We start from the raw sequence: 13,613 nt of genomic DNA on the forward strand, positions 1-13,613 counted from the left end.
TCAGTTTTTCCTTGTATGAGACAGATTTTGTTAATACATTGAAATACGTAGCTCATGTCTATGTATTTAAAGATGTTGGGTTATGTGGAGGGATATTGATTAGTGTTGGGATAAATAATATTGTATTGAGTTATGAATGTAATGCCCCAATTTTGGTTCACATGTTATAAGTTTTTCATGACATCTCAGATTGCTGTTATGACTGAGGGCTTATTTTAATCATTGTTTATTATATAGGGTGCGGCAGAGAAGACGCATGTTTTTCAAATAACAATAACTCAGTTGATTTTCAAGTTAAAAAAATTTTAATTACACAAAAAGAAAGGTTTTAAAATGCAGTTTTTGTCGAAAACTTTTGAATTACTTTCGAAAAATAACGTCCGTCAAGTGACGCCCTTACTTCTGTACACACTCTTTCAGCCTCTCCTCGAAATTCTGCATTACTCTTCCCAACATTTCTTCCCCCACAGTAGCGATTTCCTGGCGAATGGAATCTTTCAGTTCCTGGATGTTGCGTGGTTTGTTTCTGTAGACTTTTGATTTGAGGTAACCCCACAAAAAGTAGTCCCATACGGACAGGTCAGGGGAGCGAGGCGGCCAAGGGATATCACCAAAACGGGAGATGACGTGTTGGGGAAACATGCCACGAACCACCTGCATCGATGCACTCGCCATGTGTGCCGTGGCACCATCCTGTTGGAACCACATTTTCTGCATATTGACCCTTCGTCTGCGCAGTTCTGGAAGCAGGAAATTGTTGAGCATTTCGACATAGCGTGCCGAAGTCACTGTAACTGAGGTATCCCCCTCTTGAAAAAAATGAGGGCCAATGATCCCAAATTTTGCAATGCCGCACCACACTGTTACTTTTGTGCTGTGGAGAGGTTTTTGGTGTAGCTGTCACGGGTTCTCCGCCGCCCAGTACCTACAGCTTTGTTTGTTCACAGTCCCATCTAACTGGAAATGTGCTTCGTCACTCATCATTATTACCGTATCTTCATTAAGAATGCCGAGCATTGTTTCAGAAAATTCTCTTCGTTGCGCGAAATCTCCTTGGAGCAGCTTTTGCACTATCATTATCTTGTACGGATGAAACTGTAAGTGTTTGTGTAGGATGCGACGTACAGACCGATCTGACATCCGCAAAGCTAAAGCTTGGCACCGAGCAGAACGCCTCGGTCTTCTGAGAACTGCCGATCTCACTCTCTCAACGTTCTCAGGGTTACGCACAGACACAGGAAGGCCAGGTGGTTTCCTCTTCATCACAGACCCTGTTGTCCTAAACGCATCAACCCACCTGAGTATCATGTTACGATCAGGGATGTTTCCACGGCGCTCCACATTGAACTGTTTACGGAAAAGGCGCTGAATGGCAATTACGGATTCACCATTTTTGAAATAATTTTCAACGACAAACACCCGATGCTTGCGGGTCCACGGTGCCATGGCTAATGAAACTGCATCATCTAAGCTGTCTACTAGCAAGGAGCGGAAATCCCCCACCCTCCTCCTAGCCGAGTACTAGCCATTCGAAAAACATGCGTTTCCTCTGCCGCACCCTATAGATTCCTAACATAAACTTGCTAACAGGTAGGCAGGCAGCAGAGTTAAAGTTGCTTTTCACATTGTTGGATCCATGGTTTTAAAATATTTTGATCTTTACTTTCAGTGGTTCTTCAAGCCATCTCTCAGGTTCAAGCCTGACAGGCTCAACAGGCTCCTCTCATCATGTGGTGTCCTCAGTCTCGTCTGGGACATCTCCATCCTCAGGATCTGGAGCTGGATCTTTGTCAGCAGTCTCAGGCGGGCAGCAGCAGCAGCAGCAGCAGCACCATGGGTATCCACCCACACCCAACAATTCAACCATCCATCACAACAATAACCACCACGGGCACAGTCACCATAGCCATGGTCCTGTTACACAAGTGCTGTCCCAGACCCAGGCAGCACACCAGGCTGTGTCACAGGCTTTGAGTCATGCAGAGTCTGGTGCAGGTGGTGCTATCCACCCCACACCTCAGAGCCAGCCAGTGGAGTTTAACCATGCCATTAACTATGTCAATAAAATCAAGGTGAGCTGTCTGAGATAAATGCAAGCATCCACAGCTCAAGTTCTTGAATGGTCAATAGTGTCTGCTTGTCAACAAATGTCGTGCTTTTATAAAATATGAAGGTTTATGATTGTGTTTACAAGTTTTCCATAGGGTCCAATCCAGAGTCATTTGAATCCAATCTATACCTTCACAGTATAACAAATATTCATCTTCATTATATTCTCTTACCTATATGCCTTGGTTTCTTTACTCCAGGCTATCTGTTCATAAAATCCTTTGTCCTCATTGATCATATGGTGCAGTGTAGTCCCATTCCATTAATTTTTATTTGTTTGCAGCTACGTATTTTTCACTTATATTCATGTGATGATACAAGGACATAAACAGGTTGATTGAAGAGTTATGTTGCATATTGCAGTATTTATTGATGGTTTCAATTGAGTTGGATTAATAAACATAAATTATCGCTGTGACTGTGCAAAATCCCATGCGTCATGTCTTATTGTGTAACCTGCTTCGACCAGTCTGGTCAGTTGTCTTCACAGTTTTTACAAACAGTGCAAGGATATATTTTTCACAAGTGCATTGCAATGTTTATTATCTAACAGTACATGGCATCTTACTTAATTTGTGAGAATAAGTTTAGAGATACATTTCCCAATTCTGTTACAATCCATCATCATCTTGTCTACATAACTGTTTCCATGACACAGCATCTCTTCACTCGGCTGCATCAAACATGATGAAAAGAGTAAATGCAAGCATTGCTGAATGTGGTGGACAATTCCAAAACTTATTATTAATATTTTTTGTCTGATTTCAATTGAACTTATTTGTTGACAAATAGAAGATGCAAGGAATGGGCTGTGTTACTTCTAAATCATGCTGTATTTGTTTCTCCTTTATTATAGACCACCAGCCTTCCAAAAGGGCATGTATTCTATTATTTGGTATTTTGTGTTTTGCGTGACAAAACTATTAACATAGTCCAGTGGTATTCCATTTGATTCTCAGAAGCTTTTCCAATTATGTATTCTAAAGCAAAGTTGTAAAGCACCAAAAGAAATTCCTTTGTTTTAAACCATTCTGAATAAGTGTCAGACGAATGTTTACAAGCACAGCCCTTGTGAGTTTAGTTCATACACAGGATTTTCCTGGAAGTACCAAAGCAATATGTAGGTCTGTAACACATTCTCCAGTTGTACCAGTACTTTGTTGGACATTGTCAAATTGTCTGAGGTAAATTTCTTATACACATTATTTCTGTTGAGGTTGATTTTTATTGATTTTGTATCAACTGCTATTTTGCATGCCTAATTTGATTCGTAATTTAGGGAATTATTTGTCAAATTGTGGTTTTACTGTCGTAACCTGTACCTGAGACTTCACTGAAATTTTGATATTCTGTCCCAAGGCTTTCTTTAAAGTTCTGATATTCAGTCCTAAGTCTTGTTGGTGTACTTACTTTTAATTTCCTGAAATGTGCTGTTGTATGCTTTAAGTCCCGTATTATTCAGTTGAGATTAAATCTGTTCTTATCAGACTTCTGGATTGCACATTTACTTACTGAAAGTTTTTCCACAACTTTTGCAACTAGTAATTAGTAGTCAGTGAAGGAAGACTTCTTATGATTATTTACTTACCATCATGGTTTTATCTTGTACTGGTTAATTTAATAAGATTACTGTAATTTGTTACAGAACCGTTTCCAGGGTCAGCCTGATAAGTACAAGCGTTTCCTCGAAATCCTGCATACATATCAAAAAGAGCAACGCAACTTGAAGGAGGGTTTAAGCACTCCAGGAAAACATCTAACAGAAGCAGAAGTGTACTCCCAGGTTGCCAAGCTGTTTGAGAACCAGGAGGATTTACTTGCAGAGTTTGGACAGTTCCTGCCAGATGCAACCAGCCATCAAGCAGCACTTGTGAGTCACTGCATTGCATGATATTTCTTGTTTCCCCTTTGCTATTAAATAAATTTTTACAGTAGCCCTGCATATTGTAAACTTTCTCTCTGCTTTGGGAGAATGAGTTTTTTTCTTTTCTTAGGTTTTGTGCAGGAATGATGTCTCAGCACTGAATTATGTGACAGACGAAGATTTCCTTGTCACTATATAAGTGTTTGTTTCTGTTGCGTTAGATACAGTAATTACCATATTTGTCCTCATATAAATAAATAATATTCAAAATTTTGAGTCTAAAATCAGGGATATAACATTCTGTTGTCTGTGAAAAGCTGCGGATTTATGTATTATGCTCATCTGCAGTTCTTACTAAATGTATGAAATTTATTGTTGCTACATGTGTGAAGAAAGCTATCAACTTAAGAGCTGACACAAAAGATTTCAACAAAAATGTAATGGAATTTGAGATAACTGTTAATTTCAGATAAGAGTAAGAAATCTGTAATAGTACAACCAAAGCTAATGCAATGTATTTTCATAATCAGCTGTTATGATAACAGGAAATATAAGATCAAATATAAGGGTTTTTAAGGGTGCGGCAGAGGAAATGCATGTTTTTCAAATAACAATAACTCAGTTGATTTTCAAGTCAAAAAAATTTTTAATTACACAAAAAGAAAGGTTTTAAAATGCAGTTTTTGTTGAACTTTTGAATTACTTCCGAAAAATAACGTCCGTCAAGTGACACCCTTCCTTCTGTACACACTCTTGCAGCCTCTCCTCGAAATTCTGCATTGCTCTTCCCAACATTTCTTCCCCCACAGTAGCGATTTCCTGGTGAATGGAATCTTTCAGTTCCTGGATGTTGCGTGGTTTGTTTCTGTAGACCTTTGATTTGAGGTAACCCCACAAAAAAGAGTCACATACGGACAGGTCAGGGGAGCGAGGCGGCCGCGGATTCACCACTTGTAGGAAACATTTTGTGCTTGTGTTGTAGTACCTAATGTGAAGGGTGGATTTGCTTGCTTGCCACAACAGCGTTAGCTTCAGTTTTGGAAAGCTGTGTCATCATGTGATATTCTGCATTAAGCTTATTTTGACTTACTGCAATGGGCTCAAAGGAAATAAAAATGTTACACATTCAGCAATACTTAGATATTTTCACTAACATTGATAAATAGTCTGCAGCACTGTGCTTGCATTACTATCTTATGAAAGCTGGCCACAGACTGGAAAAATATATTGGAAGAAGTGTTCCTTCCATCCATCCTGTGGCTTTACAGTCCGTTTGGTGGGCCTTGGCTTCCTCCCATGTGGGAGGTTACTTGATCTCTTTAGACATTTTGGTAATACTCCTTGGACGAGTGATCAGCCCATCGCAAGGCCTCTACCTGTACACAGGACATTACACAAAGATGCAGACAAATATCCATGCCTCAAGAGGGATTTGAACCCACGGTCCTAGTGTCTCAATGAACAAGGCCAACAGCTTGGAAGAAGTGTTATTCAGTAGTAATTTTAATTATTGTCACCACAGTACCATGGTGTTCATACTAAAAGCAAGCAGTGATTTGGTGCATTAGGAATGCACACAAAGCTGTCTACCCTGTGATATAATTCAGTTTTCATAAAGCAGTATACTGTATCTTATAAAGGAATAATGAAGTAGTTTATGAAGTTGGCGAAAATTGTGACAGGAAAGGCATTGTAAACTGAGTGTTCCATTAGACAGTATTTTATTTAATGACCCTTGAGTGTGGGATTTTGCTGAACACAGTTTAAGAAACACTGTTACAATGTCGAACACTTTTTGTTTACTGTTTGCAGAGCAACAAGGGTACCAGCAATGATCACTCGTCCATTGCAAAGAAGCCTTCCAGTGGTCTGAAACCTGGCTACAACAACTCGTGTAGCAGTGGAGCTGGTAGTCGACACGAGAGTGGAGGAGGAGCTCTGTCAAGCGGACTGTCAGACCGTGGCGGACTTGGAAAATTCAGTCACTCAGGTCATAGTGGTAGTGGCCAGGTGAAACGCTCACCCTCCTTCTCCACCTCAGCCCCTGCAACACATGGTCCACCCACCAAGAAGCACAAGATGGCATCCTTGAGGGATGTCTCTCTTGCAGAGGCTGGCAAATATGGCAGCCTTACTGATTATGCCTTCTTCGATAAGGTAAGCTTTGAAGAAAAGTGTTTCCACTGTTATAAATTAAGTAATTTGTGTTCTGATTGCATTATCTCAAAAAATCTTGAAGGATTGCTCAGAATAAAATGTGTAATTGTATATAAAATCAAACAAAGAAAGTAAACAACCTTGGCTTCTCGGTAACAGTGGCATACTCTTGGGAAAACTTTGGAGTCACCACTTTTATGGTGAATGGCTTTGGAAATAAAATGGAACCCTTTATATAACTCTGGCAGTGGGAAGTAAGTGAGGTGATGGCTTGAGTAGAGGAGAGCAGGATATTACCCATTGATGGGAGGGGTGGAGGCTGCAGCAGCTCGATAGAAAGTTTGGCCACCCCAGTGCATGCCACAGGTAGTTCCCCAAAACCCAAAGTTACACATTAAAGTCATTTCTGTTGTGCATTATCCTGATAAGTTTCTTATGTTGGTAGACTTTTGATATTATTGTCACAGTTACTTTTTACTTGCTAGTTCCACTGTTTGCCAAGTGTTCATTTTGTTGGCAAACTACACGTTTATGCATTAAACACTGGCCTCAAAAACCTAATAAAAATAATATGAGTGTTACTGTAGCTGGCTTTGGTACATGGCATACGTAACTTTCCTTCCTTGAAAGAATGTGAAATAAACTGCCGACGCCACAAACTTATTCAAAGGACACTGAAAAGGAACTAGTGAAATATTTTACATGTTTTGGGTCATCTTGATTTACACTACAGCCTGTATGATCGCCAAATGATATTCTGGCTACTGATATATAGATTTCGCTGAAGAGAAGGCATTGGAAATGTAATCCTCTGAGCATGAAAAACATCCTGTTTTCGAAAGCAAAGATTTCAGAAGAATGGAACTTCTATATTCAGGTTTAGATTATGTAGTCTTAGAGCACCTGTCTGTCTGTCTAAAATAATTTTTTGTGTAGTATATTTATGGTGACTGGTGAGGACCAGGCATGGGATCTTATCACTGTGTTCTGTGGATTACATTTTTACTACAATTTTATAAGACTGTTTTTGTGTCCCAGAATGGCATATTTTGGAAATTTGGTCTTTAATCTGTCTCAGGCACGGAAAGCACTAAAGAATCAAGATGTATATGAGAACTTCCTGCGGTGCCTAGTGCTCTTCAATCAAGAAATTGTCTCCAAGTCAGAACTAGTGCAGCTCGTCACTCCATTCCTAGGAAAGTTTCCTGAACTGTTTCGCTGGTTCAAGGATTTCCTGGGACACAATGAAGGCAGTGGGGGAGCAGCAACATCTGTTGCTGGCCCTCAAGGCCCTGGAGCAACTGGAGTGGAAGCCATTTCTAACAATATGGCTAGGCAGGACAGACCTGTGGGTGATCTTGCCATGGAGATTGGTAAGTGTTCCTCAAGAAGAGAGTATTATTAAATGGTAATGAGAGTATTAGTTCAAAAATGTACACATTGTTGGTGATTGGTAACATTTTTCAGCAGTTGGATGCAGATGTTAAATGAGCTTTTATTGATATCTTGGTCATAGTACTGTTTCTCCAAATTATAGCTTCATGTTTAAAGCGATATATAAACACAGGCAACTCTCGGTTTATGAACGTTAGATTTATGAACATTCGCTATAATGAACATCACAATACATTCAAAATTTCTTAAAGTCGCCAGTAGATAGAGTTCATTATAAAACGAAATGCCAAATGTATAGTGAACATAATTGTAAGATTTAATTAAATAAACTTTTAAAAAATGTATTTATTAGAATAATTATCAGAAAATTATTATATGATAATTATACTGTTCTTGGTTAATAAAACTAATCTAGCCAGTAAGAAAACATTGGTTTACATGCCATGCCACGTAGAATGTTTTCTTGTGGGAAATAAATCTGTGATTCCCCCTATTATAATATAATAGAATTGTCACTTGGTTGCAATGTTTAGTACATAGATTTAATGCTTTAAAATGGCTGCTAACATATACGATACATATCATAAAAGCTCAGGAATGCAAGATACACATAACGAACGTCTTGGAACGGAACTCGTTCGTAAACCAAGACTTTCCTGTATAGTGAAGTCTTCTAATGAATGTCAGTGTTTCAGTATAGTGAAAATATTGTTCATCCCCTACCCTACCGAAGGACTATAGTTCTCTTGAAGTGTTATTTAAAGTATGTTAACACTTGCTATGTGATTCTTCTGGCACCACAAGCAAGTTTTGGAATTTTATTTTTTATTTCCGTGTCCAGCAACGTCCAATGGGTGTTCCAGTGTTAGTGAGAGTAATAGCTCAAACCTGATTCGACTGCCATCTAGCAGTGAATTAGGAGACTTGGGTGAGAAATGGCCACTGAAATTTTGCTGACTAAACATCTCGTATCATGTTTGTAAGGTTCTTTTACATGCCGTAAATCTACAACATGGGACTGCTAGCTTTACTTCCCCCTTGAAAGGAAGTTTTGCTACGGATTTTTATCACCCTTTAAAATCAATCGACCTTGGCCGGGCTTGAACCCGCGAACCTTGGGTCCAATGGCAAGCATGCTAACCACTAGTCCACCGAGGGCAACAATATTGTCAATGAGGTAGAGGCATGTTTTGTGAAAGAGTGCAGAGTAGTTGTTCATGCATCATCATTACCAAGGACATTTGTATTATGTATATTTATAGTATGTTGTTGTGTGTCACTGTGTAAAAGAATTGTTGTTGCAGACTACACAACATGCAAGAGGTTAGGTGCAAGTTACTGTGCATTACCGAAGAGTTATGTCCAGCCGAAGTGCTCAGGGCGCACCACCCTTTGCAAAGAGGTCCTCAATGACACATGGGTCTCATTCCCTACCTGGTCAGAAGATTCCACCTTTGTAACTTCCCGAAAAACTCAGTATGAGGAATACATTTACCGCTGTGAGGATGAGAGGTTTGAGGTGTGTATATTTTCTGTGAATCACTTACATTGGCCTCCCTTTATATGAGGAACTTCTTTTCCGTTTAAAAGTGAGGAAGGAATTTACAGTATAATGTATTTCTTGGAGTACACTTGTTTATTCCTCTATCCAGTTCATGCCACATGATGTTTTTGATTTTAAAATTGCTTTTACCTGTTGGTACTATGCTTCACCATAATGAATAATAGCCTGATGTTTTAAATTTTACAATTTCCTTTTTTTAAATTTGAGAGTATTTATAAAATGTTAAGAATTTAAGTTTGGACCTTGTGTGGACAGAAATTTTTATTTTGTAGTTGGATTTTATAAAGATGTCTTAGTATTAATCTTTGTTGAAGCCTATAAATGTAGAATGGGCATTGCCCTCTCCTCTGACCATATTTACAATTAATGTGAAGTGGTATTAAAGTTCAATAAGTTGCTTGCATTAAAATTTTGAAATGAACATTTAGACAGTGACATTTCATATGTTTGGTAGACTTTAAATGTAAAATGTTTGCTTAAAGTCTGCAAGAACTATTTACAATTTGATCTTTACAATATTAACAAGTAATTTTTAAAAGTAATTGGTTTTGTATTGCTTATTTTTATCATTGCAGTTGGACGTGGTTATAGAGACTAACGCAGCCACAATTCGTGTCCTAGAGGGAGTGCAGAAGAAACTCTCAAGGTTGTCTCCTGAAGAAGTGGCAAAGTTTCGTCTTGATGACTGTTTGGGTGGATGTTCACCAACCATCCACCAACGGGCATTACGCAGGTATGCATGTTGCATCAAACATGAGGAAAAGAGTGGATGTATGCTTCACTGAATGTGGTGAATATTCCTAATACTTAATATAACATTGTTTTTGTTTTCTGATTTCAAGGTATGACAAATAGAATGTGTCCAGAATGGGTTGTGTGACTTTTCAATTACTCTCTATAAAGATTCAGCCCACATGATTTGCTCAGAACAACCATATGCTGAAAGATTCATTTTTTAAACTTCCTAGGTTGTGTAGTATAACATCTTGGTTGAAAGTAAGTTTGAATGATTAGCCAGCATGTTGTGTTTTGAGCTTCCAAATGTGACTAAGGTCTTCTTATCAATGGCTTCTTGCAGGATATATGGCGATAAAGCACAGGATATCATTGATGGATTGAAGAAGAATCCAGTTGTAGCTGTTCCTGTTGTGTTGAGGAGGCTCAAAGCCAAGGAGGAGGAGTGGAGGGAGGCACAGAAGGTAACAAAATTTGAAAGGGATGCTCTTTGGAATACACTAATTTGAAGGGCATTCTTTTTCCACTTTCCATGTACACACTATTTAACATTATCTTAAGTATAGCATTTACTGCTAAAAGCAACCATCCCCTTTGCTATTATTACCATTTTCATATATTCACATATCTTAATTTGTATTACTGATACATATCCATTGAAATGGAATAATTATTAGGTGTGCTCAGTAATTCAAACACGTCAACAGATTACATTCTATGACGGCAAATTGGTTCATGTTTTGTAACCAAGTCACAAATATAGTACTGCTTGAATTGTTTATATGATCTTTAAAAGATGACAGTACTGATAATTTACGTAGTTCATAACTGATATAGATGGAATGAGGCATACTGTTCATAGAACTGCTGATGGATTGCACCATTAGTGTTTGTCATTGTTTGATGATTGAACAGATAGCTTACATGACAAATGATGTATAATGTCATCGTATGGTTGGAATTATAGTTTGTGACATTGGTAGGTGGCTGCACAACGTCTCTAGCTGAAAGATGTGATGGGTAGATACATATGCAGAAATGGACTGCCCACAGGGTGTTTTTGCTTATACAAAACAGTTCATAGAACTATCCATTCATATACTCATATTTAAGCACAAAGAGCTTTCTTGTGTTATGTAGGTGTAAAACCCAGTTATGCCAAGTATTTTTTGCATACCATAGGGTTTTAACAAGATATGGCGGGAGCAGAATGAGAAATACTATCTCAAGTCCCTTGACCACCAGGGCATCAACTTCAAGCAGAATGATGTGAAGGCTCTCCGTTCCAAGTCTCTCTTCAATGAAATAGAAACATTGTATGATGAGGTGAGTTCCTGCATTTTGTTTCAAATATGCTCTTGCATTTATAGTAGATATTAGTCATGCAGATGGATCTGTAGTTCTCTTCATTCTGTCAATATGTAATTTTTCTGGAATTGGTTATATACAGTCCAATTCTTAATTGATAACTTCTCTTAAAGGAATGATGGCTTCATATTGGCATTGTTTGAAGTTGAAGTGTAATCTGTTGGTGAAAGTTAACGTTTTCATTATGGGGGTATATTTTAAGTTTTCTTTGCCAGTGGGCTTCATCAAAAGTCAAGACACTTCAACTGTACATTCAAGAAGGAAGGAAATGTATTGAAACTGCTATACTGTGTCTTGTTAGTGATGACAGAAGTGAAAATCCAGATTTTAATTTTTCTGTCCATACCAAACACACATGGAATATCTTTAAAAGGTCTTACAAAGAATGTTCTAAGTTAGGACAATCACTAATTGGGACAGCTAAATATGATATGTGGGCTTGCTTTTTGAGCGCATCAGTGAGATTTGAAGGTTAAACATTGAAGGAATAATTGTTGTATTTCAGAGACATGAACAGGCAGAAGAAGGGTCTGGAGAAGTAGTATCAGGACCGCATTTAATTCTCCCTTATAAGGACAAGACTGTACTTGACGATGCGGCAAATCTGCTTATCCATCATGTAAAGCGTCAAACAGGGATCCACAAAGAAGATAAGCAACGTATCAAGCAGCTGCTCCGTCAGTTTGTCCCAGATCTATTCTTCCATCCTCGCCAGGAACTGAGTGAGGATGAGCGTGAAGAGGAAGGTTCGTGTGTAAATTACCTTATTACATTTAATTTGTGTATGAAAATTTTTGTCCGGGCAATGATCTGATATATGTGAATCTTTCATGGTGGCTGCCATTTATAAGATCTTGAGGCATCAGCTGTGTCAGATGATTGAAACTAGCCAACATTTCAAGTATGATATCTGTCCTGTGACAGAGATGGTCCTTCAAATGATTTTTTTAATTTGGTGGCTAGTTTGGAAATTTTTCTGTCTGTGGCTTACAAAAAGTTCACACTTCTGTAAGTAAAACCAAAATATTAATGTACGTAATTGCTGACATTTTAAATTAGTCCAAGAGTAATTGCATGTTTGCTTATTAGAATATTTTTCCCTCTCCTTTTATAGGAATAATTAAATAGTATTTCTCAGTAACTGCACTGGGTTGAAAATTCAGTTGTGGAATTGGAGCCAGTTAGTATACTAAACAGTAATTGATGAACACTAATATGAATTGTTTTAGTCATATGTGTGAAATGATTTCTTAATTCTGACCTTGAGGTGTACCTATGTGGCCAGAAGTCTTTTGCATTGGGTAAAAAATAAAAAAGCACCTGTCATGAACACAGTGCAGCAGTGTGTAGTGGACTTAATCTTTAGTTTTTACCAATCACTTGTGGCCCTGAGAAGTGTAACAACTGTCTGCTGCGTGGGTTAGGGAAAAATATCCTACAAGGATAGGGCCTATTGACCCATTCGGGACAGTTGCTCAAGGCAACTTGTCATTAGTCTTGTAGGGTGAATTTGAGTAGTGAGTCACAAACCCACTGCCTCTGCACAATTTCTACTCAATCTTGGTTTGTTTGCTAGAGCCATCTAGTAGAGAATCAGGAGAGACGTGGGTGAGAAATGGCTGCTGAATTTTGCTAATGAAACATCTTGTATCATGCTCGTAAGATTCTTTCACATGCCATAAATCTGCGACTTGGGACTGCCGGCTTTACTTCCCCTCTCAAGGAAGTTGTGCTATGGATTTTTATCACCCTTAAAAATTGATCGACCTTGGCTGGGTTTGAACCCACGTACCTTGGGTCCAGTGGCTAGCACGCTAACCACTAGTCCACTGAGGGCTACGGAAAAATATATAAATGCAAATCTGTTCTGATTACAGATGAGAAGGAAGATATTGACATGGAGGGATGCCCCACCACCAGCAACAACAATCCAAATGGTTCAGCATCTGTCACGGCATCCACTGGTAATCCTGCCAATGGAAATTCTTCTGGAGGAATAGCAGTAGGTGGTGGGAAAGGTCGAAAAGGTGACATGGCAGTCAAAAAAGAACCTGATGCTGGGGGAGGGATTGGTGCAGATGGAGAGAGCAAGGGTGGCGATGTGGACATCAAGCTACCACTCCATGCAGTTGCCACACATCCAGTGAGTAATGACATTTGTCATTGTTCTGAGAGAAGTAATGGAATTTATTCATTTATAGTTTATTTAATGATGCTTTTCAGTGACTCGGATTATATAGCATCGAAAGAGAGGATGTTAGGGAATAATGAATTGGAAGGATGACTATGGAAGTGGTTGTGGCCTAATTTAAGGTACTGCTTTGGGATCAACATATGAAGCAGGAGTGATAACCACTAGATCACAATGTTCTGAATACAAGTAGTGGTGGAAAGGTGAAAAATGGATTTTTCATGTTTACT

General features: G+C 38.7%; 1 protein-coding gene across 7 annotated transcripts in view; it reads left to right on the forward strand.

Annotated features, from left to right (window-relative positions):
* Sin3A (SIN3 transcription regulator family member A) overlaps positions 1-13,613 on the forward strand; it is a 55,657-nt gene that overhangs the window by 24,251 nt on the left and 17,793 nt on the right. For all 7 annotated transcript variants that reach the window (XM_087348119.1, XM_087348123.1, XM_022061000.2 and 4 more), the window contains 10 exons: positions 1,670-2,072; positions 3,755-3,979; positions 5,786-6,130; positions 7,209-7,503; positions 8,830-9,044; positions 9,665-9,822; positions 10,168-10,288; positions 11,007-11,150; positions 11,698-11,938; positions 13,070-13,335. In XM_087348119.1, coding sequence (XP_087204245.1) covers positions 1,670-2,072; positions 3,755-3,979; positions 5,786-6,130; positions 7,209-7,503; positions 8,830-9,044; positions 9,665-9,822; positions 10,168-10,288; positions 11,007-11,150; positions 11,698-11,938; positions 13,070-13,335 — 2,413 coding nt within the window. The remainder of the gene's footprint in view (positions 1-1,669; positions 2,073-3,754; positions 3,980-5,785; positions 6,131-7,208; positions 7,504-8,829; positions 9,045-9,664; positions 9,823-10,167; positions 10,289-11,006; positions 11,151-11,697; positions 11,939-13,069; positions 13,336-13,613) is intronic.

Source organism: Zootermopsis nevadensis, unplaced genomic scaffold (assembly GCF_977971745.1).
Source record: "Zootermopsis nevadensis isolate Lab colony 2312 unplaced genomic scaffold, Znev_1.0 Znev_ptg000012l, whole genome shotgun sequence".
In the NCBI taxonomy this organism is placed as follows: domain Eukaryota; kingdom Metazoa; phylum Arthropoda; class Insecta; order Blattodea; family Termopsidae; genus Zootermopsis; species Zootermopsis nevadensis.